The sequence below is a fragment of the Scyliorhinus torazame genome, chromosome 17 (assembly GCF_047496885.1).
Source record: "Scyliorhinus torazame isolate Kashiwa2021f chromosome 17, sScyTor2.1, whole genome shotgun sequence".
NCBI lineage: Eukaryota > Metazoa > Chordata > Chondrichthyes > Carcharhiniformes > Scyliorhinidae > Scyliorhinus > Scyliorhinus torazame.
The window spans coordinates 14,585,195-14,611,807 of NC_092723.1; the positions used below are offsets into that span (position 1 = coordinate 14,585,195).

At 45.2% G+C, this 26,613-nt stretch overlaps 1 protein-coding gene across 6 annotated transcripts in view; it reads right to left on the minus strand.

The window, feature by feature from the left end:
• LOC140393739 (nuclear transcription factor Y subunit alpha-like) overlaps positions 1-26,613 on the minus strand; it is a 70,659-nt gene that overhangs the window by 28,946 nt on the left and 15,100 nt on the right. For 5 of the 6 annotated variants that reach the window (XR_011935720.1, XM_072480083.1, XM_072480082.1 and 2 more), the window contains exons 2-6: positions 9,575-9,653; positions 8,983-9,112; positions 8,147-8,287; positions 7,239-7,370; positions 2,574-2,667 (exon numbers count right to left, since the gene is read on the minus strand). Coding sequence is in view for 5 of the 6 variants with exons in the window: in XM_072480083.1 (XP_072336184.1) it covers positions 2,574-2,667; positions 7,239-7,370; positions 8,147-8,287; positions 8,983-9,054 (439 nt within the window). In the remaining variant the exon portion in view is untranslated. The remainder of the gene's footprint in view (positions 1-2,573; positions 2,668-7,238; positions 7,371-8,146; positions 8,288-8,982; positions 9,113-9,574; positions 9,654-26,613) is intronic. The other variant, XM_072480079.1, reaches the window with a different exon arrangement.

The following is a 26,613-nucleotide window of genomic DNA, read 5'->3' on the forward strand; positions in this document are numbered from 1 at the left end:
TTTGTGACATAATAGTTTAGTAATATTTTGGGATTAAATTTTATGATAAAGCGTGGAGCAAGCTCCCAATCTCAGTCATGCTATGGGATCGCAGTAGTCAAATTATCGAGACGCCTTCCCAGAGAAGGGAGAAAAAAATGAATTTCAGGGTATCACGTTGGCCACTTGCCTTAAAAACGGCAATGCAGAGAGCTGTGAAAAAGGCTGCTTGCCTTACTAATTGAAAAAATAATGACCCAATGAAGGACTGGAGGAAGAGACAGAAAATGATAGATTTGTGCTGCAATTTAAAGCAAGTTACAAGATATGTTATATTTTATCTTTGGAGTTTATCAAGTTAAAATTAATAGTCCTATTTGTAATGGAGTGATTTTTTCTTTCTAATGTATATGTTTATATCCATATATATATATATTATATATATTAGAAAGTGCATACTGGCTTGCTGCAGAAAGCTTGATTCATAGTTGCTTTAGCGCAGCACAGTATTTCTTACCCAGATATATTTAGCCAATACCAAAATGGCAGCTCTGAATAATGCATATAACTTATTTAAATAGTCTGCAGTAAATGTCAATCCTTACCAATTCATCTTCTGCTTCAACTTTTAAAATTTCAATTAAATGTTGAAACTCCTCCTAATGAGAACTGAAGGAACAGAAAATGCTCCGGCTGCCAGTAGTTAACATAGCACTACAGGGTGCAAGAAATTGTGCAAACTGTAAATTCAGGAGCATGGTCCAAGACAGCAACAACAAAGCTGACTTTTTCTCCCCCAATCCTACCGCTGACTTTTTATTTTTTAAATCACTTTTTCGCATAAGCTGTATTTTTCTGGAGCTAGCTGCCTTGAGCCGTGACATTAGATGGGGTGGTTTGTCCTTCAGTTTTCTTCTTATCCCAACATGTAGGTAAACACCCAGCCTTGAGTTATAATTTCACGCTAGCAGTACTAGAGACCCACAATTGCATGGGTGGTCTCATTATTGTAACAAATTTTCAGTCTGCAATTTAGAAACATACAAAGCAAGAAAACTCTGCTAGGTGATAATAACAAGATACCCTCCTGCAAACAAATACAGGCTCATTAGTGCATTCGTTGATGCAAGAATAATAAAGCAGGCTTTCTTGTTCCTGGCCCTGGGGCTATTGGATCGTCTGGAAACAATGAATATAAGAATATCATCCATTTGTACATATATTCCTCCCTAACCAACTTTTCTATAGCTGCTGTACCCAGGAAATCCTATAATGTAAGGGAGAGGGAAAACTGCGACAAAGTTGGGGCAAAGCTGCATCATGCAAGAAGAGCTTGTCACTTCAATCAACATCAAACTGTTGAAGCAAACTGGATCATCTGTGAACAGTATTGATGATGAATAACAGTTCTTGCATCCATATGGTGGGCAGCATCATTGATAGGACTTTCTTGGAAAATTCTAACTTACAGGACCTACAGCGTCCTGCATTTCCTACCCTTGGTAACAGCAAACCTATTCCACTCCATTTGAAGAGATAAGATTGGACATCGTTTGACTATTTAGTTTGCTGAACATAACCAATATGAAAATTAAGGGTGCCACTGGCCATCACATTCAATTGAGGAAGGTTCCTGCTCAAGACGAATTGGACTGAAAGCTAGCCACGACTATCAATTCCAAAAATTGACTTACTATAAGGGTCTGCAATTGTCCTAATGTACAATTTTGTACATTTGTTGTTCTACTCCCTGCTGCTCATCGCTTTCCTCAGTAAATTTTGTTACTTTTGAAGATGCCACTTGAAAGAGCAGGAATAATCATATTTTACTTTTTATCCTTCATATCATTTAATTTTATTATTCCCTTTTCAAATAGGCCTGTAATAACAAATGCATAACCAGCTCTTGTTGTTTTTCTTGAAAACATTGAAAATGTGATTTTTTTTAAAAATCCACTCTTTCTACTTGCTTTGCAATACTTTACCATGATCATCAAACAATTCTCCATCATCAGCAAAGACGACATCAAATCTCAAACCATGACACGTTCTCTCCCTGCTCTCTGTTTAGTGCTGGACCTGGTAAAAGCGCAACTCCAATTGTCTAAAGGTAGACACTGTTCTGCATTTCATGATGCACTCCACTAAATAGTAGACAAGTAATCACCAATTCATCCATTAGCAACATGGTTTTAACCACTAAAATAGGCTTCTCTGTATACTAGCCATTCAATGCATTTAGTTTTCAAACCACATATCAAGCAGCTAACTGTGGAGCCAGCATATACAAACCACAACAGTTTTGAGCCTGTTATGTGGTTGTAAGTACACTGTTATTGATTGCTCACTCCATCAGAATGGATGAGAAACAAAGATTTACTCACAGTAGCAGCTCAAAATACATTTGTAGGGAAAAATGCATGTAATTCAAATAATGAAGTTATTCAAAGAAATGTGGCCAAGAGGCACACCTGACACACCTATACAGTGACAAGTAGGAAAGAGGAGGGAGGTCAGCTGATTGAGCCTCCGCTGTTTACTCTTAGCATTCTTATCAATATCAAAAAATGAATTCCAACTAATGTGCTGGTTACCTTGCTGAAGTATGGTGCCATCTGCATTAACTGGTTGGTACACAATTGTCTGTCCCTCTGCAGTCTGTGCCACCTGTTGTCCTTGCACTATTTGCTGTTGACCATATTCAGTTATGAAAACAATTAGATATTATTTTGCCACTGTTCGGAGTTAAACACATTTAGACATTTAACATTTCTTATAGTTCACAGAATATGCAACAGGAAGACAGCCTTATGCAGAGCATTTTAGACAGCCCAGCGGATCTATTCTAGTCAGCAGTTTTAAATTTAAGTTATAACTTTGTAGATGCCAGCTGTAGTGATGTCGATGAGCAATGAATCTTTTTAAACAAACAGAAGTAGGATGGAAATATGGGAAATTCTTCCATTATGCTGGACAGCTGCTAGCAGTAGGTCAAAGCTGGCAAATAAGTTTAAAAAAATTATTCTGGCTCAATCTCATTGTAGATATTAGATAAATATTCACATTTATAACCCAACATATTCTTTTTCAGCTTTTCTCTGGCTTTGTGTTGTACTTGCCATAACAAGCCTAACCACAAGAATGGGATAAAGTTCTAATATGGTCTCCAAATTGTTGGGATTGGCTTCTAATAAGCATAATTTAACATTAAGTGTTAGAAGGCATCTTAATCCGAATCATCCATCTTCACCACAAGCTGCTAATATTCATTCATCTAGGCCAAATGGATTGGTACAGCAAAGTTTTTGGATTCTGACAAGTAACTGGTAAGCTGTAACCCGTGTCCTATTTGCACCAGTTAAAACATAAGTGTGATCTTCTCAGATCAACTTAGTTTTACTTATAATAGGAGTGTGCCAATTTATGGAGTTTTAAGCCTCAACTGGTTGAACAACAACCTTTGGAGTTAGTTATATTATGGCATTTTTCAGAAATAGCTCAAAATGTTTCAGATACAAATGAGTAGCCTTGAAATGCAATGAATGCAGGCAAATGTATTCTCACCAACAATAGTGAAATGAATCACACTGTAGTGGTGCCAAATGAGGGAGGAATGTTGGGATTAAAACCAAGAAAACTCCATGTACTTTTTCAACAAATATCAAGGAACTGTCAACAACCGACTCTAACTTAACAGTAAAATGGAGTGGGGGGCATCTTGATTTAAAGTGTCATTCGAAAATAATGCAGCGTTTCTTCAAATATTTACATGACCTAGAGTAGGACATCAGAAGCAGTTCACTCTTCATAGAGCTGCTGAGTATTTCCAGCATTTTTTGTTTTGTTATCTTAGTTTCTGAGTTCAGACTCTAAGTCAGAGGTGAGAGCGATACCAATTGAGTCAAGCTGGAACCTTTCGGCCAAAAAGGCCAGCTCTCACCTTTGAAATAGACTGTAAAACTTGGAAGGTGCAGATAAAAAGATAACTAACAATAAGGCCCTTAAAAAAGATTATAAATAAGGATAAAGTTTAGAAATAGAATTAAAATAATAGAAACTGAGAGACAACGGGCATGATTCTCCCAAAAGGGAACAAAGTCCCCTAACGAGCGCATTTAGCCGCGTGTTTCCCGGCGCTCGCAGCCGAGAAACACATAGCTATTCAACAGGTGTCCGTTGAATAAAGGCCTCAACGGGGAATGCGTGGCCGAGGTCGTCCATAGCCCGTTTTGTGCAGTGGGGAGCTCCACTCGCCGAAACTCCACATTGTAGCGCAAGATCTCAGAGGCCCCCCCAAACAATCCCCAACCTGCCTGAATGCCATATGCGAGGGTCACCTTGGCAGTGCCAAACTGGCACCCTAGCAGTACACATGCCAGCATCACCTGGGCATCTTGGAATGTCAGGCTGGCACCTAGGTTGCACAGCCAGGGCGTCAAGCTGGCACTGCCAGAGTATCCAGGTGGCACCAGCAGTCCCAGGGCACCACCCTGCCCAGAGGGCATGCAGCAGGGGGGGGCCTCCTATTCTCTTGGAGATCCCCCATGAGAGGCGTTCCGCCTGGTCCCCGTTTGTGGGGACCACTGCTGAACAATGCTCACTCGAGGTCTCAAAGGTGAAGGGGTTGAATGCCAAAGCCTCAGATACCTCGGGAATCTGCACATCAGAGTGAGGGTAGCTGCCGCGCTTTAATATGCAGATTTGCTAAAAAGTGATCCCACCCATTGTGGGCGGGATTCACATTGCAACGTCTTGCGAGATGCAACACGTGTGAGCCAGGTAGATCCCGGGAGTAGGGTCTCCCAGCTTTCAATGGCCGCGCTGCACCGCGGCGAGCTGCTTTTCGGGCGCAGCGTGGCCACTGGATGCTCCCAACTATAAAAAGCAGAAATCAGGTTGAAAGTGGTTTAAGTAGTTATCTTTGTCATTTGAATTAACATCACGGTAGCCTTGTGGATAGCACAATTGCTTCACAGCTCCAGGGTCCCAGGTTCGATTCCGGCTTGGGTCACTGTCTGTGCGGAGTCTGCACGTCCTCCCCGTGTGTGCGTGGGTTTCCTCCGGGTGCTCCGGTTTCCTCCCACAGTCCAAAGATGTGCAGGTTAGGGGGATTGGCCATGATAAATTGCCCTTAGTGTCCAAAATTGCCCAAAGTGTTGGGTGGGGTTACTGGGTTATGGGGATAGGGTGGAGGTGTTGACTTTGGGTAGGGTGCTCTTTCCAAGAGCCGGTGCAGACTCGATGGGCCGAATGGCCTCCTTCTGCACTGTAAATTCTATGATATTCTATGATCACAAAATTTAAGTGGTTTTAATACTCTAACACTGAGGTAAATCAGGTTCAGCATTGCAGATGGATATTGAAAACGCTCGATAGCTAACAACACTATTGTCAAAACATAATGGATGTGCTGTCAGTAATGTCAACATTCCAACATGTGCCAACAATGATTTTAGACTAGATAAAAGTCTGCATGATTCATTTGTATATGGAAATATGGCAGCGCAATACAGATTTATAATTCTAAGTGCAGGTGAAAGTGACAAAGTGAAAATGGAATGGCGAGTTCCCAATTCCCACATTTGCACATATCTCATCTCAAGTCAGCAGGAATTATATATTTAATGAGGTCAGGAATTATGGAATAGTAATCCAGAGACCAGGGAAATGCACTGGGGACATAGGTTCAAATCCCACCGCAGTGGAAGTTAAATTCAATTAATGAATCTGGAAGATAAAGCTAATGTCAGTAATGGTGACCATGACAATGATCATCAATTGTTGTAAAAACCTAGCTGATTCACTAATGCCCTCCAAGGAAGAAAATCGTCCTTACAGAGTATGGACTACATGTGACTCCAGATCCACAATAATGTGGTTGATTCTTAACTGCAATTAAGGATGGGCAACAAATACTGGGCTTGCCAGCGATTCCCACATCCCACTAAATAACTTTTAAAAATATGTAAAGTATGGGAAATTTGGATTATTTCTAGGATGATCAGTCATCTAGTTTCATTCATGGGTCGGTGGTAGCACTCTGGCCTCTGGATCTGAATCATTGTGGATACACGTCCCATGCCAAGGCTTCAGCACAAAATCTAGGCCAACACTCGGTGCACTGTTGAGGAAGTGCTGCACTGCTGAATGTGATGTTAAACAGAGGCCCTGCCGTTCCATTCAGGTGGACTTAAGGCCACTATTATGGCTAGCCTGCCTTCTCAATCTTGCCCCTCGCCTGAGGGGTGATGGTCCTTGGGTTAAACCACCACCAGTCAGCTCTCCCCTTCAATCATAGAATCCCTACAGTGCAGAAGGAGGTCATTTGGCCCATCGAGTCTGCGCCAACCCTAAGAAAGAACATCCCACTCAGGCCCAATCAACCTCCCTATCCCCGTAACCCACCTAGGGGCAATTTAGCATGACCAATCCACCTAACGTGCACATCCTTGGGCTGTGGGAGGAAACCGGAGCACCCGAAGGAAACCCACGCAGATACGGGGAGAATGTGAAACCTCCACACAGTCACCCGAGTCTCTGGCGCGGTGAGGCAGCAGTGATAACCACTGTGCCACCTCAAAAGGGAAACCAGCCTATGTGGTCATCTGGGGCAATGCGACTTTACCTTTACTTTAATATGGCGGATATTTGTCCCTCAACCAAATACTAAGACTGATTTTTTGGTCATTATTACATTGTTGTTTGTGGTACCTTGCCCTGTGCAAAATTAGTTGACACCTTTTCTGTATTGCAACAGAGACTAAACTTCAAAAATTACTTAATTAGCTGTGAAGTGCTTTGGGATTTCCCGAGTTTGTAATCTATGTAAATGTAGGTCTTTCGTTCGAACTGGACAGTCAACTTTATTGAATGCTGCAATTTTTAAAAAAATGCATGCGTAAGCAAACCTGCTTTCTCAAAAGTAATACCATCTGTTCGTTCTGGATTGGGCAAAAGTTAGCATTCTATGCCATCTAGCGTCAAACACAAGAAATCTTGGAATGAGAAAAGTTAATTCCTATAATCAATCCTATTCCTACCAAATATGGATACCTCCTGCACTATCCACCTTCCCACTGATCCTGATAGCATCTTAGAAATATAAAGCACGGAATGTGGCTATTCAGCCCAATCTGCCTGTGTTGCCTCTCTGAAGCAACTACCAATTAGTTCCACCACCCCACTCATTCCCCATTGCCCTTCAAATGTTTCCTTTTCATGTATTCATCCAGTTCTCTTTTAGTACCGAGGTAACTCACCTGTGTTTGTCCTGCTGTCACAGCTGCCTGAGGCTGTTGAATAATAATTTGTTGCGCCTGACCTTGCTGGTTCTGAACCTGAACAGCCTGCCCACTTTGAAGCTGGAGTTGACTTGGTTGAACCAATTGAATCTAAAAATAATGCATAAACAGTCTGTATTTGTAATAACAAATTATATGAAGATGCAATAACTTCTTATGGGTTAGAACAAACTGAAAGTCAAGTAAATTCTTCAAGTCTGGCAAATTAAATCGACAATTCTACGACAAATAGAAAGCTGCAGGATACACTCCTCATGGATATATTATCAACTGGATCCGTTACTGGAGTGAACAGAGCTATTTTTGCTTTCAGTGATTATTGTTTTTTTTTTAAAAAGCATGCGTAAAAATATAACGGAACAAGAAAAGGTCATTCCAGTTGTCTCGGACATCGCTGCGCAATTTCCAGTTGACAATACCCTTGCTGCCGGGAAACCCGTGCGCCGGCGGCATGGGACTGGAATTTCCCGACGGCGTGAACAGCCGGCAAATCGCACCCTCCATGTGTGAGCAGTGAGTGGTGTCAGGCTATTCAACATGCAAAGATCATTACTGAGCCTAAAGCCATCCTGATATAACATCTACAACAAGTGCATTTTCCAGCAGATATCACCTGAAAGTAATCAGGGTACACCCCAGGCTAATTTCAAGCTTTCAGAAGTGCGGTAATCAATTGAATTATATTATCTATCTCCTGCTGAGATTGGCCAACTCAGCACAGGGCAGGAATCAAACCTAACCCGAATAGCTCAGTACACCCAGACAATATTTAGTAACGACAGTTGTAGAGCAATACAACAGAAATGTTAGCCCTAAAATCAAATGAATAGAGGAGAAAAGAGATTATTTTATGAGAAAGAACTGACCTGTTGTATACCTTGTCCTCCGGAGACAGGAACCTGCATAATTGTCTGTCCCTGACCTGTAGGCACTGCCTGAACCATGATTGGCTGACCAGTGGATGTGATTAGTTGACCACCACTAACTTGGACCATTAATGGTTGACTCTAGACCAATAAACAATAGTGGGATAACATAAAAGGTAAAAACAGAGCATTAGTGCTGTCTTACAATTACGAAAATGCATTCCATATGCAACATCTAAATAAGTAAAAATCAGTATGACAAAAATTGAAGTTCTATTTCCCCTTTGCAGTTTTCTCCTAAAGGGTCTGATTCCTGATGAATGGCGGGAACAGATGCCCTCTGTAACCAGTCCTGAGTGCTCAGTTTTTAGGCGCTGGCTGGATCTTTGAGGAAAACAGAAAAAAACTCAGTCCTCAAATCAAAGTCTAGGCGGCCAACTTCCTCAAATCAAAGTCTAGGCCGACAACTTCCAGCAGGAGTTGATGCACAGCAGCTAAAAACAGGAACCCAGACATACTGGGTGGGATTCTCCTGCCACGCCAGCCCGGTGACTGGAAATTCCCACCCGATGTCCATGGGCCTTTCCGTGGTGATCTTGAGACAGGCGGGGTGGAAGAATCTTGAGGCTAAAAGCTGTCCGAATTCCAAACTGGTATAACACGGTTTGCAAACTGGCAGTTACTGCAGTTGATTTTGTAAAGGTGGGAAAGGCTTTTCAAAAGAGCAAGCTATCCTGGGGCATTCCTACATACCACCTGAAGACTGGCAGTAGAGTACAATCTGTAAATACAAGTTGCATGCACAAATGGAAGTATTTGACCCATTTGATTCATACCTGTTGTTGAATCTGTCCCTGAACCACTATCTGTTCAGTTGAATTGCTGTTATTTGCCGTATACTGTTCCATTATTATCTTGAATATGCAAGTAGCTTCTTTGCAGAATGTTGTTCAAATTGAACAAAACCTAAAAACAGAGCAAGATGTGAGATTCTAATTCATTTTGAAAACCCTCGGTATTGGTTATATATACTGCATAATATTCTAGAATTATCACAACACTCTAAACAATATAAACAGATGTAGGTAAGACAGGCAAGATAGTGGGATGGGGTTTAAAATTCATGATTGCACTATATAAATATGCACAAATGCATCCAGCCAAACATATTGTAGGAAGGAGTCTGACAAGGATGTCATATTATGAAAATGTCCTTTTCTCCCATCTCCTTAATGTTTTGCTAATTAATGGATTGCTCAAACTCTATACAAACTTGCAACTTAAATAAGATTTTGTTCAATATGTCCTGGTTATTGTATTCCTTCCCTTTGCTTCCCACCCTCCAGCCTTAAGAGGTCGTCACAGGGAGTGGAGTTGGTGCGAACTTGGGGAGGAGGAGCTTTGGAACAGTAAATATAAATAACTTACCTGTTGGGCTTAGGTGGGCTTTTTGGTTGGCATGGACCAGTTTGGGCCGAAGGGCCTGTCTTCGTGCTGTAGATTCTATCTATGAACATAGGAAGTTGGTAATGATCAAAGGCCAGCCAGCAAGCAAGCACAAGTTTCTCAGGCTAGTGTCCTTGACCTAAAACATTTCAGCTGCTTCATCAATGAATTTCCCTCCAATCTAAGGTTAGAAGTGGGTCTACTTACTGACTATTTCAGTGTTCAGCTCAATTCAAACCTCTCAGATAATGAAGCAGCCCTTGCCATCTTACAACATGAGTTGGACAACTGTAGACTTGGGCTGACAAATTATGATCGTAATTCTTATCTATTATTTAATGGAATATGGGTATCACTGATTAGGCCAGCATTTGTTGCCCATCACTATTTGCTTGTGGGAACATAATGGTGAGCAACCTTCTTGAATTGTTACAGTCCATGTGGTATAGGTATAGCAACTGATGTAGGAAGGGAGTTCCAGGATTTTGATTCAGCGACAATGAAGGAATGACAATATAGTTTCAAGTCAGGATGATGTGTGGTTTAGAGGGAATCCTATAGGTGGTGGTGTCCCCTTGTGCCTGCTGCCCATGTCCTTTTAGGTGGTAGTAGTCATGGATTTGAAGGTGCAGGTGAAAGAACCTTGGTGAGCTGCTGCAGTGCATCATGTATATGGTACACACTGCTGACCAACACGGTGCTTCAGTGTGGAGTGAAAGTTTAAATGGTGGATCAAGTGAACTGCTTTGTCCTAGATAGTGTTGAGCTTCAAGTGTTGTTGGAGCCTCCACACCCATCAGTCAAGTGCACAGTATTCAATCAGAGACCTGGGGCGAAATTCTCCAACCCCCCACCGGGTCGGAGAATCGCCGGAGGCTGGGTGAATCCCGCCCCCGCCGGTTGCCGAAGTCTCTGGCACCGGATATTCGGCGGGGGCGGGAATCGCGCCGCGCCGGTTGGCGCCCCCCCCCCCGCTTGATTCTCCGGCCCGGATCGGCTGAAGTCCCGCCGCTAAATGCCTGTCCCGCTGGCGTAAATTAAATCACCTACCTTACGGGCGGGACAAGGCGCGCGGGCGGGCTCCGGGGTCCTGGGGGGGGGCGTGAGGCGATCCGGCCCCGGGGGGTGCCCCCACGGTGGCCTGGCCCGCGATCGGGGCCCACCGATCCGCTGGCGGGCCTGTGCCGTGGGGGCACTCTTTCCCTTCCGGCTCCGCCACGGTCTCCACCATGGCAGAGGCGGAAGAGACTCCCTCCACTGCGCATGCGCGGGAATGCTGTCAGCGGCCGCTGACGCTCCCGCGCATGCGCCACCCGGAGATGTCATTTCCGCGCCAGCTGGCGGGGCACCAAAGGCCTTTTCCGCCAGCTGGCGGGGCGGAAATTCGTCCGGCGCCGGCCTAGCCCCTCAATGTTGGGGCTTGGCCCCCAAAGATGCGGAGCATTCCGCACCTATGGGGCGGCGCGATGCCCGTCTGATTTGCGCCGTTTTGGGCGCCAGTCACCGGACATCGCGCCGTTTCCGGAGAATTTCGCCCCTGATGTGAGCCTTGTAGATGGTGAACTGGCTTTGGGGCTCAGAAGGTGAGTTATCCAATGCAGAATTCCCAGTCTCTGACTTGCTCTTGTAGCCACAGTATTATATGGCTGACCCAGTTCAGTTTCTGGTCAATGATAACCCCCAGGAAATTGATAGTTGGGGATTGAACAATCGTAATGCCATTAAATGTCATGTGGAGGTTGTTAGATACTCTCTTGTTGGAGATGGTCATTGCCTTGCACTTGTGTAATGCAAATTTTACTTGACACTTATAAGCCTAAGCCTGAATGTTGTCCAGTTCTTGCCCATATAGGCATGGAATGCTCCAATATGTGAAGAGTTGCAAATCATAGAATCTGCAAAGCAGAAGGAGGTCATTCGGCCCGTCGAGTCTTCACCGGCCCCAAAAGACCTAAACCCACACCTCCACCCTATCCCCACCAAACCGTTTGACACTACAGGGCAATTTAGCATGACCAATCCATCTAACCCGCACATCTTTGGACTGTGGGAGGAAACCGGAGCACCCAGACGAAACCCACGCAGACACGGGGAGAACGTGCAGACTCCGCAGACAGTGACCCAAGCTGGGAATCGAACCCAGGTCCTTGGTGCTGTGATGCAACAGTGCTAACACTGGTACAGAACATTGTGGAATCATCAGCAAACATCCCTGCTACTAATCTTATGATGAAGGGAAGGTCATTAATGAAGATGGTTGGATGTAGGACACTAACCCGAGGGCTCCCAAAGAAAGGTACAGAAACTGTCACCACCAAATACAACTAACTTCTTTGTGATAGAAAGGACTCCAACCATTGGAGAGCTCCCCCACCGCCGATTTCCATGAACTTCAAGTTTGCTGGGGCTCCTTGATGGCCACGCGTGATCAAATGTTGTTCTGATGTCAAGGGCTCTCCTCTCATCAGTGCCATACAAATGTCAGACTTTTACCATTGCACTTTTTCCCAGTGTCTGCGTGGGTGTCCTACAGGTGCTCCGGTTTCCTCCCATTGTCCTAAAATGTGCAGATTAGGTGGATTGGCTATGCTAAATTGCCCCGTAGCATCCAAAAGGTTAGGTCGGTTACTGGGATAGAGTGGAGGGGTGGGTGCTTGAATAGGGTGCTTTACCAAGGGCTGGTGCAGACCCGATGGGCCAAATGGCCTCCTTCTGCATTGTAATTTCTATGATTCTATAAGCAACTTGCATTGACCTTCAATGGCAGCACCAATCCCCCACTTTCACAAGCTTGGGGATCATCACTGGCCGAAGTTTAACTGAACTAGCCATATCAACACAGTGGCAATTATTCTGAGTGGCTCACTTGATTCCTCAACATATCTATCAACTAACAGATTTCATTCAGGACTGTGATGGAATAATAATTTCTTACATGAATGCATGCAACTACAAATATATCCAAGGACAGAATGGTCGGCTTCATTTGTACTCCTGCCATTGGACAGAATATATATCCCTTGCACTGTCAACATGCTGTGGTTACAGTTTGTAATACCTACAAAATGTAATGCAGTAACTCACCAAATCTACACAACACAACCAGCCTGTAATGTCGACAAGCGCAGAAATATCATGGAATACTATCACCTCCAAGTTCCCCGTTAAGTCATACACCATTTCTAACTTGGATCTAGATCAACTCTTCCTCATTGTGGTTAGGCAAAAATCCTGGAATTGCTTACCGAACATCATCAGTGAACTACCATGTTCACAATGAAGCTAGCAGTTCAAAAAGGCAGCTTTTTCACAGCAACTATAAAGAGGTAATAAATGCAGCCTTCCTTACGTCACATATCCCAATAAAATAATAAAGAGAAATGTGGTCACTACACCATTCACTGCAGTCGCAAGTCTTTTTTTTTCCAAACCCTCAGATGTTCATATGTTCCAAATGTAGGCTTTGCTTACAGACCTCAATCCATGCCTCTCCCAGCTAGCAACACAAAGAGAAAAACTGAACAGAGGCCCCTAGATTATAAACATGCTTTGTTTGATGTTCAAGTAATTAAGGATGATATAATCCATGTTCTTGATTACAATAATCTTCAAAGCAATAATGATGTTATCCATTACAATGATGTCTATTCTAATTCGCAATTTACATTGATCCACCATTTGCTTAACAATAATGGGAAAAAAAGGTGACTCAGCTTGGATGCTGAATACGATCCCATAGTTACAAGCAACATGTTTTATAGAAGCTAATTTAAACTGACCCATTCACTAACTGGTAATCTCTATTTTATCATCATAGAATTTACAGTGCAGAAGAAGGCCATTCAGCCCATCGAGTCTGCACCGGACCTTGGAAAGAGCACCCTACCCAAGCCCATACATCCACCCTATCCCCGTAACCCCACCCAACCATTTTGGACACTAAGTGCAATTTAGCCTGGCAAATCCATCTAACCTGCACATCTTTGGACTGTGGGAGGAAACCGAGCACCCGGAGGAAACTCAGGCAGACATGGGGAGAATGTGCAGACTCCGCACAGATAGTGACCCAAGCTGGGAATCGAACCTGGGACCGTGGAGCTATGAAGCAACTGTGCTAACCACTGTGCTGCCGTGCTGCCCATTTTGACTAATAATCACACTTCTTAGGGTGCTGAAACACAGTTGTCTAATAGGCATTAGCTTTCCAGTGATATACTTCGAGCTACTACTTTTTTTTTTAAAAGAATATTTTATTGAAAATTTTTGGTCAACCATCACAGTACATTGTGTATCCTTTACACAATAATATAACAGTATAAATAACAATGACCTGTTTTATAAACAAAGAATAAATAATATATAACAAAAACGAAAACTAAAACTAAATGGCAACTGTTTTGTCTCAGATAAACACTCTCCAAAAATATGGTTTAACAATCCAATATACAATTATTTATAGCAACGACCTATACATATTATACATATATATTAATAACCCTGAGACTCCTTCTGGTTCCTTCCCCCCCCCCCCCCCCCCCCCCCTGGGCTGCTGCTGCTGCCTTCTTCTTTTCCATTCCCTCTATCTTTCTGTGAGGTATTCGACGAACGGTTGCCACCGCCTGGTGAACCCTTGAGCCGATCCCCTTAGGACGAACTTAATCCGTTCCAGCTTTATAAACCCTGCCATGTCATTTATCCAGGTCTCCACCCCCGGGGGTTTGGCTTCCTTCCACATCAACAGTATCCTGCGCCGGGCTACTAGGGACGCAAAGGCCAAAACATCGGCCTCTCTCGCCTCCTGCACTCCCGGCTCTTGTGCAACCCCAAATATAGCCAACCCCCAGCTTGGTTCGACCTGGACCCCCACTACTTTCGAAAGCACCTTTGTCACCCCCACCCAGAACCCCTGTAGTGCCGGACATGACCAGAACATGTGGGTGTGATTCGCTGGGCTTCTCGAGCATCTCGCACACCTATCCTCTACCCCCAAAAATTTACTGAGCCGTGCTCCAGTCATATGCGCCCTGTGTAACACCTTAAATTGAATCAGGCTTAGCCTGGCACACGAGGACGATGAGTTTACCCTACTTAGGGCATCCGCCCACAGCCCCTCCTCAATCTCCTCCCCCAGCTCTTCTTCCCATTTCCCTTTCAGCTCATCTACCATAATCTCCCCCTCGTCCCTCATTTCCCTATATATATCTGACACCTTACCGTCCCCCACCCATGTCTTTGAGATTACTCTGTCCTGCACCTCATGCGTCGGGAGCTGCGGGAATTCCCTCACCTGCTGCCTCGCAAAAGCCCTCAGTTGCATATACCGGAATGCATTCCCTTGGGGCAACCCATATTTCTCGGTCAGCGCTCCCAGACTTGCGAACTTCCCATCCACAAACAGATCTTTCAGTTGAGTCACTCCTGCTCTTTGCCATATTCCAAATCCCCCATCCATTCTCCCCGGGGCAAACCTATGGTTGTTTCTTATCGGGGACCCCACCAAGGCTCCCGTCTTTCCCCAATGCCGTCTCCACTGTCCCCAAATTTTCAAAGTCGCCACCACCACCGGGCTTGTGGTGTATTTCTTCGGTGAGAACGGCAATGGGGCCGTCACCATAGCTTGTAGGCTAGTCCCCCTACAGGACGCCCTCTCCAATCTCTTCCACGCCGCTCCCTCCTCTTCCCCCATCCACTTACTCACCATTGAGATATTGGCGGCCCAGTAGTACTCACTTAGGCTCGGTAGTGCCAGCCCCCCCCTATCCCTACTACGCTGTAAGAATCCCTTCCTCGCTCTCGGGGTCTTCCCGGCCCACACAAAACTCATGATACTCTTTTCGATCCTTTTGAAAAAAGCCTTCGTGATCACCACCGGGAGGCACTGAAACACAAAGAGGAATCTCGGGAGGACTACCATTTTAACTGCCTGCACCCTCCCTGCCAGTGACAGGGATACCATGTCCCATCTCTTGAAGTCCTCCTCCATTTGTTCCACCAATCGCGTTAAATTTAACCTATGCAATGTACCCCAATTCTTGGCTATCTGGATCCCCAAGTAACGAAAGTCCCTTGTTACCTTCCTCAGCGGAAAGTCCTCTATTTCTCTGCTCTGCTCCCCTGGATGCACCACAAACAACTCACTTTTCCCCATGTTCAGTTTATATCCTGAGAATTCTCCAAACTCCCGAAGTGTCCGCATTATCTCTGGCATCCCCTCTGCCGGGTCCGCTACATATAACAACAAATCATCCGCATACAGAGATACCCGGTGTTCTTCTCCTCCTCTAAGTACTCCCCCTCCACTTCTTGGAACCCCTCAATGCTATTGCCAGGGGCTCAATCGCCAGTGCAAACAGTAATGGGGACAGAGGGCATCCCTGCCTTGTCCCTCTATGGAGCCGAAAGTATGCAGATCCCCGTCCATTCGTGACCACACTCGCCACTGGGGCCCTATACAACAGCTGCACCCATCCAACATACTCATCTCCAAAACCAAATCTCCTCAGCACCTCCCACAAATAATCCCACTCCACTCTATCAAATGCTTTCTCGGCATCCATCGCCACCACTGTCTCCGCTTCCCCCTCTGGTGGGGGCATCATCATTACCCCTAGCAGCCTCCGTATATTCGTATTCAGCTGTCTCCCCTTCACAAACCCAGTTTGGTCCTCATGGACCACCCTCGGGACACAATCCTCTATCCTCATTGCCATTACCTTGGCCAGAATCTTAGCGTCTACATTTAGGAGGGAAATAGGTCTATAGGACCCGCATTGCAGCGGGTCCTTTTCCTTCTTTAGGAGAAGCGATATCGTTGCCTCAGACATAGTCGGGGGCAGCTGTCCCCTTTCTTTTGCCTCATTAAAGGTCCTCATCAGTAGCGGGGCGAGCAAGTCCACATATTTCCTGTAAAATTCAACTGGGAATCCATCCGGTCCCGGAGCCTTCCCCGCCTGCATGCTCCTAATTCCTTTCACTACTTCCTCTATTTCAATCTGTGCTCCCAGTCCCACCCTTTCCTGCTCCTCCACCTTGGGAAATTCCAGCCGGTCCAGAAAGCCCATCATTCTCTCCCTCCCATCCGGGGGTTGAGCTTCGTATAATTTTTTATAAAATGCCTTGAACACTCCATTCACTCTCTCCGCTCCCCACTCCATCTCTCCTTCCTCATCCCTCACTCCCCCTATTTCCCTCGCTGCTCCCCTTTTCCTCAATTGGTGGGCCAGCAACCTGCTCGCCGTCTCCCCATATTCGTACTGTACACCCTGTGCCTTCCTCCACTGTGCCTCTGCAGTACCCGTTGTCAGCAAGTCAAATTCTACGTGTAGCCTTTGCCTTTCCCTGTACAGTCCCTCCTCCGGTGCCTCCGCATATTGCCTGTCCACCCTCAGAAGTTCTTGCAGCAACCGCTCCCGTTCCCTACTCTCCTGCTTTCCTTTATGTGCCCTTATTGCTATCAGCTCCCCTCTAACCACTGCCTTCAGCACCTCCCAGACCACTCCCACCTGGACCTCCCCATTGTCATTGAGTTCCAAGTACTTTTCAATGCACCCCCTCACCCTTAGACACACCCCCTCATCTGCCATTAGTCCCATGTCCATTCTCCAGGGTGGGCGCCCTTCTGTTTCCTCCCCTATCTCTAAGTCCACCCAATGTGGAGCGTGATCCGAAATGGTTATAGCCGTATACTCCGTTCCCCTCACCTTCGGGATCAACGCCCTTCCCAAAACAAAAAAGTCTATTCGCGAATAGACTTTGTGGACATAGGAGAAAAACGAAAACTCCTTACTCCTAGGTCTGCTAAATCTCCACGGGTCTACTCCTCCCATCTGCTCCATAAAATCTTTAAGCACCTTGGCTGCTGCCGGCCTCCTTCCAGTCCTGGACCTCGACCTGTCCAGCCCTGGTTCCAACACCGTATTGAAATCTCCCCCCCATTACCAACTTTCCCACCTCTAGGTCTGGGAAGCGTCATAGCATACGCCTCATAAAATTGGCATCATCCCAGTTCGGGGCATATACGTTTACCAAAACCACCGTCTCCCCCTGTAGTTTGCCACTCACCATCACGTATCTGCCCCCGCTATCCGCCACTATAGTCTTTGCCTCAAACATTACCCGCTTCCCCACTAATATAGCCAACCCCTGTTTTTCGCATTTAGCCCCGAATGGAACACCTGCCCCACCCAACCTTTGCGTAGTCTCACCTGGTCTATCAGTTTCAAGTGCGTTTCCTGTAACATAACCTCGTCTGCCTTAAGTTTCTTAAGGTGTGCGAGGACCCGTGCCCTCTTTATCGGCCCGTTCAGCCCTCTCACGTTCCACGTGATCAGCCGGGTTGGGGGGCTTTTTACCCCCCCCCCCCCTTGTCGATTAGCCATCCCCTTTTTCCAGCTCCTCACCCGGTTCCCACGCAGCTGTGTCCCCCCCCCAGGCGGTGCCCCCCCGCCCATCCCACCCCATACCAGCTCCCCCCTCTCCCCAGCAGCAGCAGCCCAATAATTCCCCCTCCCACCCCCCCCGCTAGATCCCCCACTAGCGTAGTTACACCCCCCATGTTGCTCCCAGAAGTCAGCAAACTCTGGCCGACCTCGGCTTCCCCCCGTGACCTCGGCTCGCACCGTGCGACGCCCCCTCCTTCCTGCTTCCCTATTCCCGCCATGATTATCATAACGCGGGAACCGAGCCCGCGCTTCCCCCTTGGCCCCGCCCCCAATGGCCAACGCCCCATCTCTTCCACCTCCTTTCCTCCCCCCAACACCTCCTGTGGAAGAGAGAAAAGTTACCACATCGCAGGATTAATAACATAAAACTCCTCTTTCCCCCTTCTTCGCCCCCCCATACTCGCCCCACCACTTTGTTTCAAACGTTCTTTTTTTAATAACCCGCTCATTCCAATTTTTCTTCCACGATAAAAGTCCACGCCTCATCCGCCGTCTCAAAGTAGTGGTGCCTCCCTTGATATGTGACCCACAGTCTTGCCGGTTGCAGCATTCTGAATTTTATCTTCTTTTTGTGAAGCACCGCCTTGGCCTGATTAAAGCTCGCCCTCCTTCTCGCCACCTCCGCACTCCAGTTTTGGTATACGCGGATCACCGCGTTCTCCCACTTACTGCTCCGAGTTTTCTTTGCCCATCTAAGGACCATCTCTCTGTCCTTAAAACGGAGGAATCTCACCACTATGGCTCTAGGAATTTCTCCTGCTCTCGGTCCTCGCGCCATCACTCGGTATGCTCCCTCCACCTCCAGCGGACCCGCCGGGGCCTCCGCTCCCATTAACGAGTGCAGCATCGTGCTCACATATGCCCCGACGTCCGCTCCCTCTGCACCTTCAGGAAGGCCAAGAATCCTTAGGTTGTTCCTCCTCGCGTTGTTCTCCAGCGCCTCCAGCCTTTCCACACATCGTTTATGGTGTGCCTCGTGCATCTCCGTCTTCACCACCAGGCCCTGTATGTCATCCTCATTCTCGGCAGCCTTTGCCTTCACGACCCGAAGCTCCCGCTCCTGGGTCTTTTGCTCCTCCTTTAGCCCTTCGATCGCCTGTAATATCGGGGCCAACAGCTCGTTCTTCATTTCCTTTTTGAGTTCTTCCACGCAGCGTTTCAAAAACTCGTGTTGTTCAGGGCCCCATATTAAACTGCCACCTTCCGACGCCATCTTGGTTTTTGCTTGCCTTCCTTGCCGCTGCTCTAAAGGATCCACCGCAATCCGGCCACCTTCCTCTCCTTTTTCATCCGTATCCAGGGGGGATTCCCTTCTGGTTCACCGCACAGTACTTTTAGCCGTTAAAATTGCCGTTGGGGCTCTTATTAAGAGCCCAAAGGTCCGTTACACCGGGAGCTGCCGAAACGTGCGACTCAGCTGGTCATCGCCGCACCCGGAAGTCTTCGAGCTACTACTTTAATGGAAAACATATGATATATCTGAGAGGCGGACGAATGAACAGGGCTGAATTCCAATGATTGGCTAGGGCAATCAATAATTTACAGTCTATCAAAGGGGTCTTAGGAACTTTTGAACTGTACAGTGCAGTATAATATATTAGAACAGCAGAGGAAAATTCCACAATCAGCAACATGATGTGGCAAAAACACACAAATGATGCTAATTAAATGCTTACGTAGCAAGACCCTCAACATGTTTTTCAGTCTAACTGGTTCTTTCTTTAGTGACCTTCATAACATTGTTTTTCTGGACACCATCTGCGAGTCCCTGAACAACATATTTTTCCAGTCTAACTTGTTTTTCTAAGACCTAAAGATGCAACAAAACCAACAGTGCTAACGACAAAAGAGATTAGGGAAAGAACCATAGAAAGATAAGGGTAGAAAATACTCACTCTGTCTGGCTGAACGTTTGTAACATGTTCAATGTAAAGTTTGAACCAGACAATGTTTTAATATAAACAATGCCTTTAACTACGTGTCCTACAACGTATAAATATCACTTGATTTCTCAGTGGGTAGAGTCAGCTCCAGAGAGCCTCCTCTGAGGTTGTGCTCAACCCATTGGCTAATAAACTATCGTTCTGTACCTGAGTCTCCTCCGATTATTTTGTATAATAGTCTAGTGCTACAATATATTCTATTTTTCGTCACATAAATGTGCAGATTTGGCGAGGCCACGGCCTGCAAACTTGCTAGGAGTAATTCACAATCATGTAGTGATCTTTCAACTCACCAGACCAGAAAGCATTTTGCAAATAAATTATTCAAAATTGATCCATTAGTTAATAAATCTGGCCATACTCAATTATTTGCAATACCCAATTTAACACATCCCCCCCCCCCCACCACACACAATGTCACCACCTCCGCCCCTTCCCATACTTTGAAAGGTGGAAAACGTTCTTCATTACAATTCCTGCCACAGCTACTAGACTTCTCAACGACTCTCCCTCGGACTGATCTGTTCCCTGTCAGAACATTATTCATGATGCCCTATGCTGCTCTTGCTCATGTATTTGCTTTGTTTGGCCCCTTGTTCCGCACTGTAACCAATCACTGTTTGTCGATGTACCATTCGTCAATGTACTCTGTCAATTATTCTTTTTTGTCTACTATGTAGGTGCTGTGTACGTTCCCTTGGCCGCTGAAAAATACTTTTCACTGTACTTCGGTATATGTGACAATAAATCAAATCAAATACATGCAACTGTGGTGTACAGAAATTCTGCTCATCCCTTTGAACTTGAGGCTTTCACCTCTCATTCTGATTGGGCTTTTTTGGTCAACATGTCAATTTAAACCGGTTTCCACCAGTTTGTTAGCATTGTGGGTGAGGGAGGACCGGAAGCCCAATTTCCAGATAGTTCAGGAAGAGTAACACCGTAGTCCATCACTGCAGAAGCAAGTGAACATTTTGAACAGTGTTAAGAAGTTGAGAATTCAAAAGTCAGTAGCACAAGAGGTGACATTTCTGAATCTTATTCAAAGAATGTTATTCTTTGTAAATAAAAGTTCACTTGAGCTTTTTCTCTTGGGTGCTGTACTGTATTCACCATTGCTGTAAGATGTATGAAACTTACGGAAAGAAAAAGGTTGTTAAGCATTAAATCAGTCTTCCTTTTGTTGCTTTTACCACTACCCCAATAATTGCAATTTACGACGTAGTCTCAAACGGCTGTGATTCAGCAGGTTCCAGGCTTTGTTACTACTAGTTAGAAAAGCCTTAAATATCAATTTATAATTGTCGTCAGTACAGGATGGACTACCCAAATGTAAATTTTGAAGAAATTGAAGACAGGGAATGAGGAAAATGGAAATAGGCCACAATAGCATCTATTTTAAATTTTCAACTGTGTCTCATGTTTGTTATATTTCCAATGAAAGCTTTACCAGAAATATTAGCACACTGCTCCCTTCATATGTCCTTGAAATAAAATATGTTTCTTTTCTGCATTGCTAAATGAGGGGTTGGAAAGAAGTGGAGATATGTTTATCAGCAACTTTAACTGAAATATTAATTCCAAAAGGACAATTTTAATAATATTAAGATCTTCAAGACTCTGACACTGTTGTAGTACTCATTTCCTAACACATGAGGGAACTCTGCATAGCTTTGAAACCTAGAAATTGCAGCACAATGGAGATCTGGTAAAATACTTTTTAAAAAATTGCCCAGTGTTCCATTTAAAAAAAATCTCTTTCAGTACCCATTTCTACCAATGTTTAGAAGTAGATTACTTATGCTATTCAATAAAACATTTCACTGGCAGAAATACATTGGTAATTCAACTAGAGATCACACTGACTGGAAAAATGCTACTTGGAAGTTAACAGAATAGACATTTGGGCAGTATGAAATGACCATTATTTTGAAATCACCACTTACACTGTAAGTTCATACATGATTTATGTATATCTTATATTCTGAAATAGCAAGTTTACTGCAATGGAATGAGCCCCATATCATTCAAACTTGCTCAGTTGTGCAATCTATTGTTCAGACTACTATGTGTTGCATATTTCATGTAAACTACTTTTTAAATTAACGGCATTAGTAACAGCAGGTACAACTCACTCAGCTGTCTGTGAAATAAGAGGCCTATTAATAGTTCATTGCTGTGGGGTGTTTGCCAGGTTCCCTCTTTGTGCAAGTAAATGAGACATTGACCGGATTGCAAGCAACAAGACTATATTTACAGGGAGAGTTCAGGGGATTTAGCATGATAACAGGCCGAGAGACCTCACAAAATATCTGTTCCTCCTCTCACTTTTCTCCTCTTATTCCATCTTGCTTGATACTGAATAGTTCATGATCTCCCCTGATGTGTTACACCGATACCAGTTCCCAAGTGTGGTGTAACACAACTGAACTTGATCCTCAACAAATGATCTACATATTTGCATTACAGATCTACATATCCAGAATGAGTTGTGGATAGTCGGTTTATCTGATTTTAGGTGCTGAGGCTAAATGTTACATCCCTTCATCTGCTTTGGTCAAGATTGGCGAACTACATGGATCCACTGTTCAAAGAAAATTATAGCATTGTCATTTTATGATCTTCTATAATGTATTTTTAAAAAATAGGTATGCACTGATTGTCTCCAAGACTTTACCTTCCTGTTATGATTATTTTTGTTACTTTTGGTGTCAACTTCTTCCATTACAAATTTACAATAGAAATGGCCTGGTTCAGGTTGTTACTATGTATTCATTTTTTATTATCAAAAAGGAAGAATGTGCTGGGAGTCAGAGAGAGGCTGGGGAAGTGCACCAGGTAAACTGCTCCAATGGAGAGCTGGCGCAGACATGACGGACCGAATGGCCCTCCTTCTACGGTGCAATCTTGTGATTCTTTGGGCGCGATCTGGAAAAGCAGCTCGCCGCGGCGCAGCCTGGCCGCTGAAAGCCGGGAGACCCGCTCCCGGGATCTACCTGGCTTGCAATGCCTCGCGAGATCCAATGTGATCTTGCGAGAAGTTGTGATGTAAATCCCGCCCACTGTGGGCAGGATCACTTTTTGGCAACCTGCATGTTAGAGTGAGACAGCTAGCCTCACTTTAATGTGGCACCCGAGGCTGTGGGATTCACCCCATTCGTCTCGGTGACCTCGGACAAGTGATCAGCACCGATCCCCACAAAAGGGGACCAGGTGGAATGGCACTTGTGGGGGTCTCCCAGGAGATTAGAGGCCCTCAGCTGCATGCCTTTGGACAGGGTGGTGCCCTGGCACTGCTGGTGTCACCTGGGCACCCTGGCAGTGCCAGCCTGGCATCTTGGCAGTGCTTATACGTTCCCTGTTCAGGCCCTTTATACAATGTGAGTTGTGTTGAATAGCCATATGCTTCTCAGTACCATGAGCGCCGGGAAACATGCGGCTAAACACACTCGCTATGTGACTTTGTTCCCTTTTGGGAGAATTGCGCCCACTCTTCATCCAATTGTGGCACTGTAGCACCTTGCTTTGCATCTCCCCTCTCCTCGGCTTCTACTTCAGAGAAAAAAATCCATGCTCTAACCAATTTTACTTTTGCTTCCTAAATTGCCGCTAGTTATTTTATACATATGCTATACATTTACAATAGTATGATCAGGAATATGCACTGTCTGTTCAACTGTAAACTGATCTTGTAGCTCTGGGTGTGGAGATTTTGGCAGTGGGGGCAGGGAATTGCACCTTATTGGAATCCTTCCATCTATCAATGATGGACTTGTAGTAAACAAATCTACTTCAGATGCGGTTTTCATACGGTGCACCTTTGCTGATGGCTGAAGAGGTTGGCAAGCTGCTGTAGCCACTGGTCATTATGGTGATACACGCTCATCCACGGGGTGGTGACACCATTTTCCTCTGTGTAGCTAATAAGATGCAATAATCGATGTGTAAGGCCTTCACGTCATGCTTGTAAGCAACATTGAAGCGAGTTTTGGATTTCCTACTAGTCATCTGGTTCCAGCTACCTCACCATACAGGAAGTCCTTGGACATGTAACTGCCATCCATTCTGTGGACGTCCCCGAGCCATCAAAGCTGCCTTAGTTTGATCAGTTCTAACAAACTTGAGAACTCGGTCTTTGAGAGGATTGCCACATTTGTGATTTTGTCCTGCCGGGATATACACATAATGCAAAGTTGGAAATTGGTGAGCCTCATTTCTTGATAGCTGCAAGTCATCCATGTTTCACAGCCATACAGCCGTGCTGAGAATACAGGCCTTATAAATCATCAGCTTGATGTTATTCCATGTGCATTTTGTGAGTTGGCTAAAAGTGGTAGCTGCTTTCCTTACGCATATATTCAGGGACAAATTGTCTACCACCGTGGACCCAAGATAGCAGAATTTTCTACCTATTTCCAGAGGTGCTGTGATCAGATGCTGAGATGTCTCATGATTACAGTTTTCTTTATGCTTATAGTCAAGAACAACAAGTTATAGACATGAGAGAAGCAGTCAAAACTATAATAGATCAGTGGTGATTTGGATCATGACCTAGTGTGGCCTGGTATGGGATAGGATACAGGAAGTAGCAATTTCCATGGACAAAAGCTTCTGGAGGCGGAGGATGTGAGAAGAGCATTGGTGTCATCAGGTTTACAGGATAAGAGTTAACTAATAATTGGCAATCTTTTGAGTCATAGAGTTTTACAGCACAGAAAGAGGCCGTTTGGTCCCTGTCTGTGCCAGCCATCAAGCGCCTGTTTATTCTAATCCCCTTTTCCAGCACTTGGTTCGTAGTCTTGTATGCTGTGGTGTTTCAAGTATTTATCTAAATGCTTCTTAAATGTTGTGATAGCCCCCCTCCACCACCCTTTAAGGCAGTGAGTTCTTGATTCGAACCACCCTCTGGGTGACAAGGTTTTTACTTAAATCCCCTCCAAATCTCCTGCCTTTTACCTTAAATCTATATCCCCTGGTTATTGACCCCTCTACTAAGGAGAAATATTTCTTCCTATCTACCCGATGTCCCTCATGATTTTTAGCTCTAAGGAAAACAACTCCAGTCTAACCAGCCTCTCTTCATAACTGACACGCTCGAGCCCAAGCAATATCCTGGTGAAACTGCTCTCCACATTTTCTAGTCCAATTACATACTTCCTCTCGTGTGGCAACCGGAACTCACACAGTATTATACACTAGCTATGTCCTAACGAGTGTTTATGTAGGTCTATCATAACCTCCCTGCTCTTATATTCAATGTCTCAGCTAATAAAGGCAAGTATTCCATATGTCTTCTTAACCACTTTATCAACCTGTCCTGCTGCCTTCGGAGATCTTTGGACATGCACCCCAAGGTCCCTCTAGTCCTCTGTACTTCCGAACGTCCTACCATTCACGTGTATTCACTTGCCTTGTTTACCCTCCCAAAATGCATCACCTCACACTTTTCAGGGTTAAATTCCATTTGCCACTGTTTTGTCACTCCGACTGGCCCATCTATATCGTCCTGCAATCTAAGGCTCCTGCTATTTACCACACCATCAATTTTTGTGTCATCTGTGAACTTACTAATCATACCTCTCATATTCACGTCTAGATCATTAATATATACTACAAACTGCTTCTTAATCAGTCTCCTGTGCGGGCCCCTGTCAAAAGCCTTACTGAAGTTCATATAGACTACATCGACTGCACACCCCTACACACCTCGTCATCTCCTCAAAAAAATTCAAATTTGTTAGACATGACCTCCCCTTGACAAAGCTGTGCTGACTATCCTTGATTAATCCTTGCATCTCCAAGTGGAGATCAATTCTCCCCCTCAGAAATTATTCAAATAAATTCCCTGCCACTGATGTTAGACTCAGGGCCTATAATTACCTGGGACGCGATTCAACTAAATGGGAACAAAGTCCCATAGCGAGCGTGTTGAACCCAGTGTTTCCCGACGCTTACGGCGCGAGAAACACATGGCAATTAAACGGCACTCAAGTTAAATAAGGGGCCTCAGCAGGTAACGCGCAGCCAGCCATACATAGCCCCGTTTTCTACACCAAGGAGCTCCGCTTGCCGGAACTCCTCAGTGTAACAAGAGATCGGGACGGCACTTTTCAATGCCTCCCAACCTCCGACTCCAATCAAGCCCTAAAGCACGATGGGAGGGTCTCCACGACGCCCCAGCTCAATGCCATCTTAGCAGTGCCAAACTGGCACCCTGGCAGTGCTCATGAGCTGGCTGTGCCAGGGTACCACCCTGTCCAAAAGACATGTACCTGGGGTCTCCGATCCCTTTGGGAGACCCCCACAAGTGCTGTTCCATCTGTTCCCCGCTTGTGGAGACGAGTATTGAATGGCATTCACCCGGGAGGGGTCTCCTGACTTCTATCAGACAGGCTGTGCCATGGCGGGCTGCTTTTCGGGGGCATCGTGGCCATTGGATCGCACTGTAGCTTTTTCCACTACTTATTTTCTTGAATAATGGTACATTAGCTGTCCTCCAGTCCTCAGGCACCTCCCCTGGGACCAGGGAGGATTTGAGAATTAGCGTCAGATCGCCTGCAATCTCCTCTCTTGCCTGGGAACAAGAGTCTGGGATACATCTCATCTGGGGATTTATCCACTTTTAAGACTGCTAAAA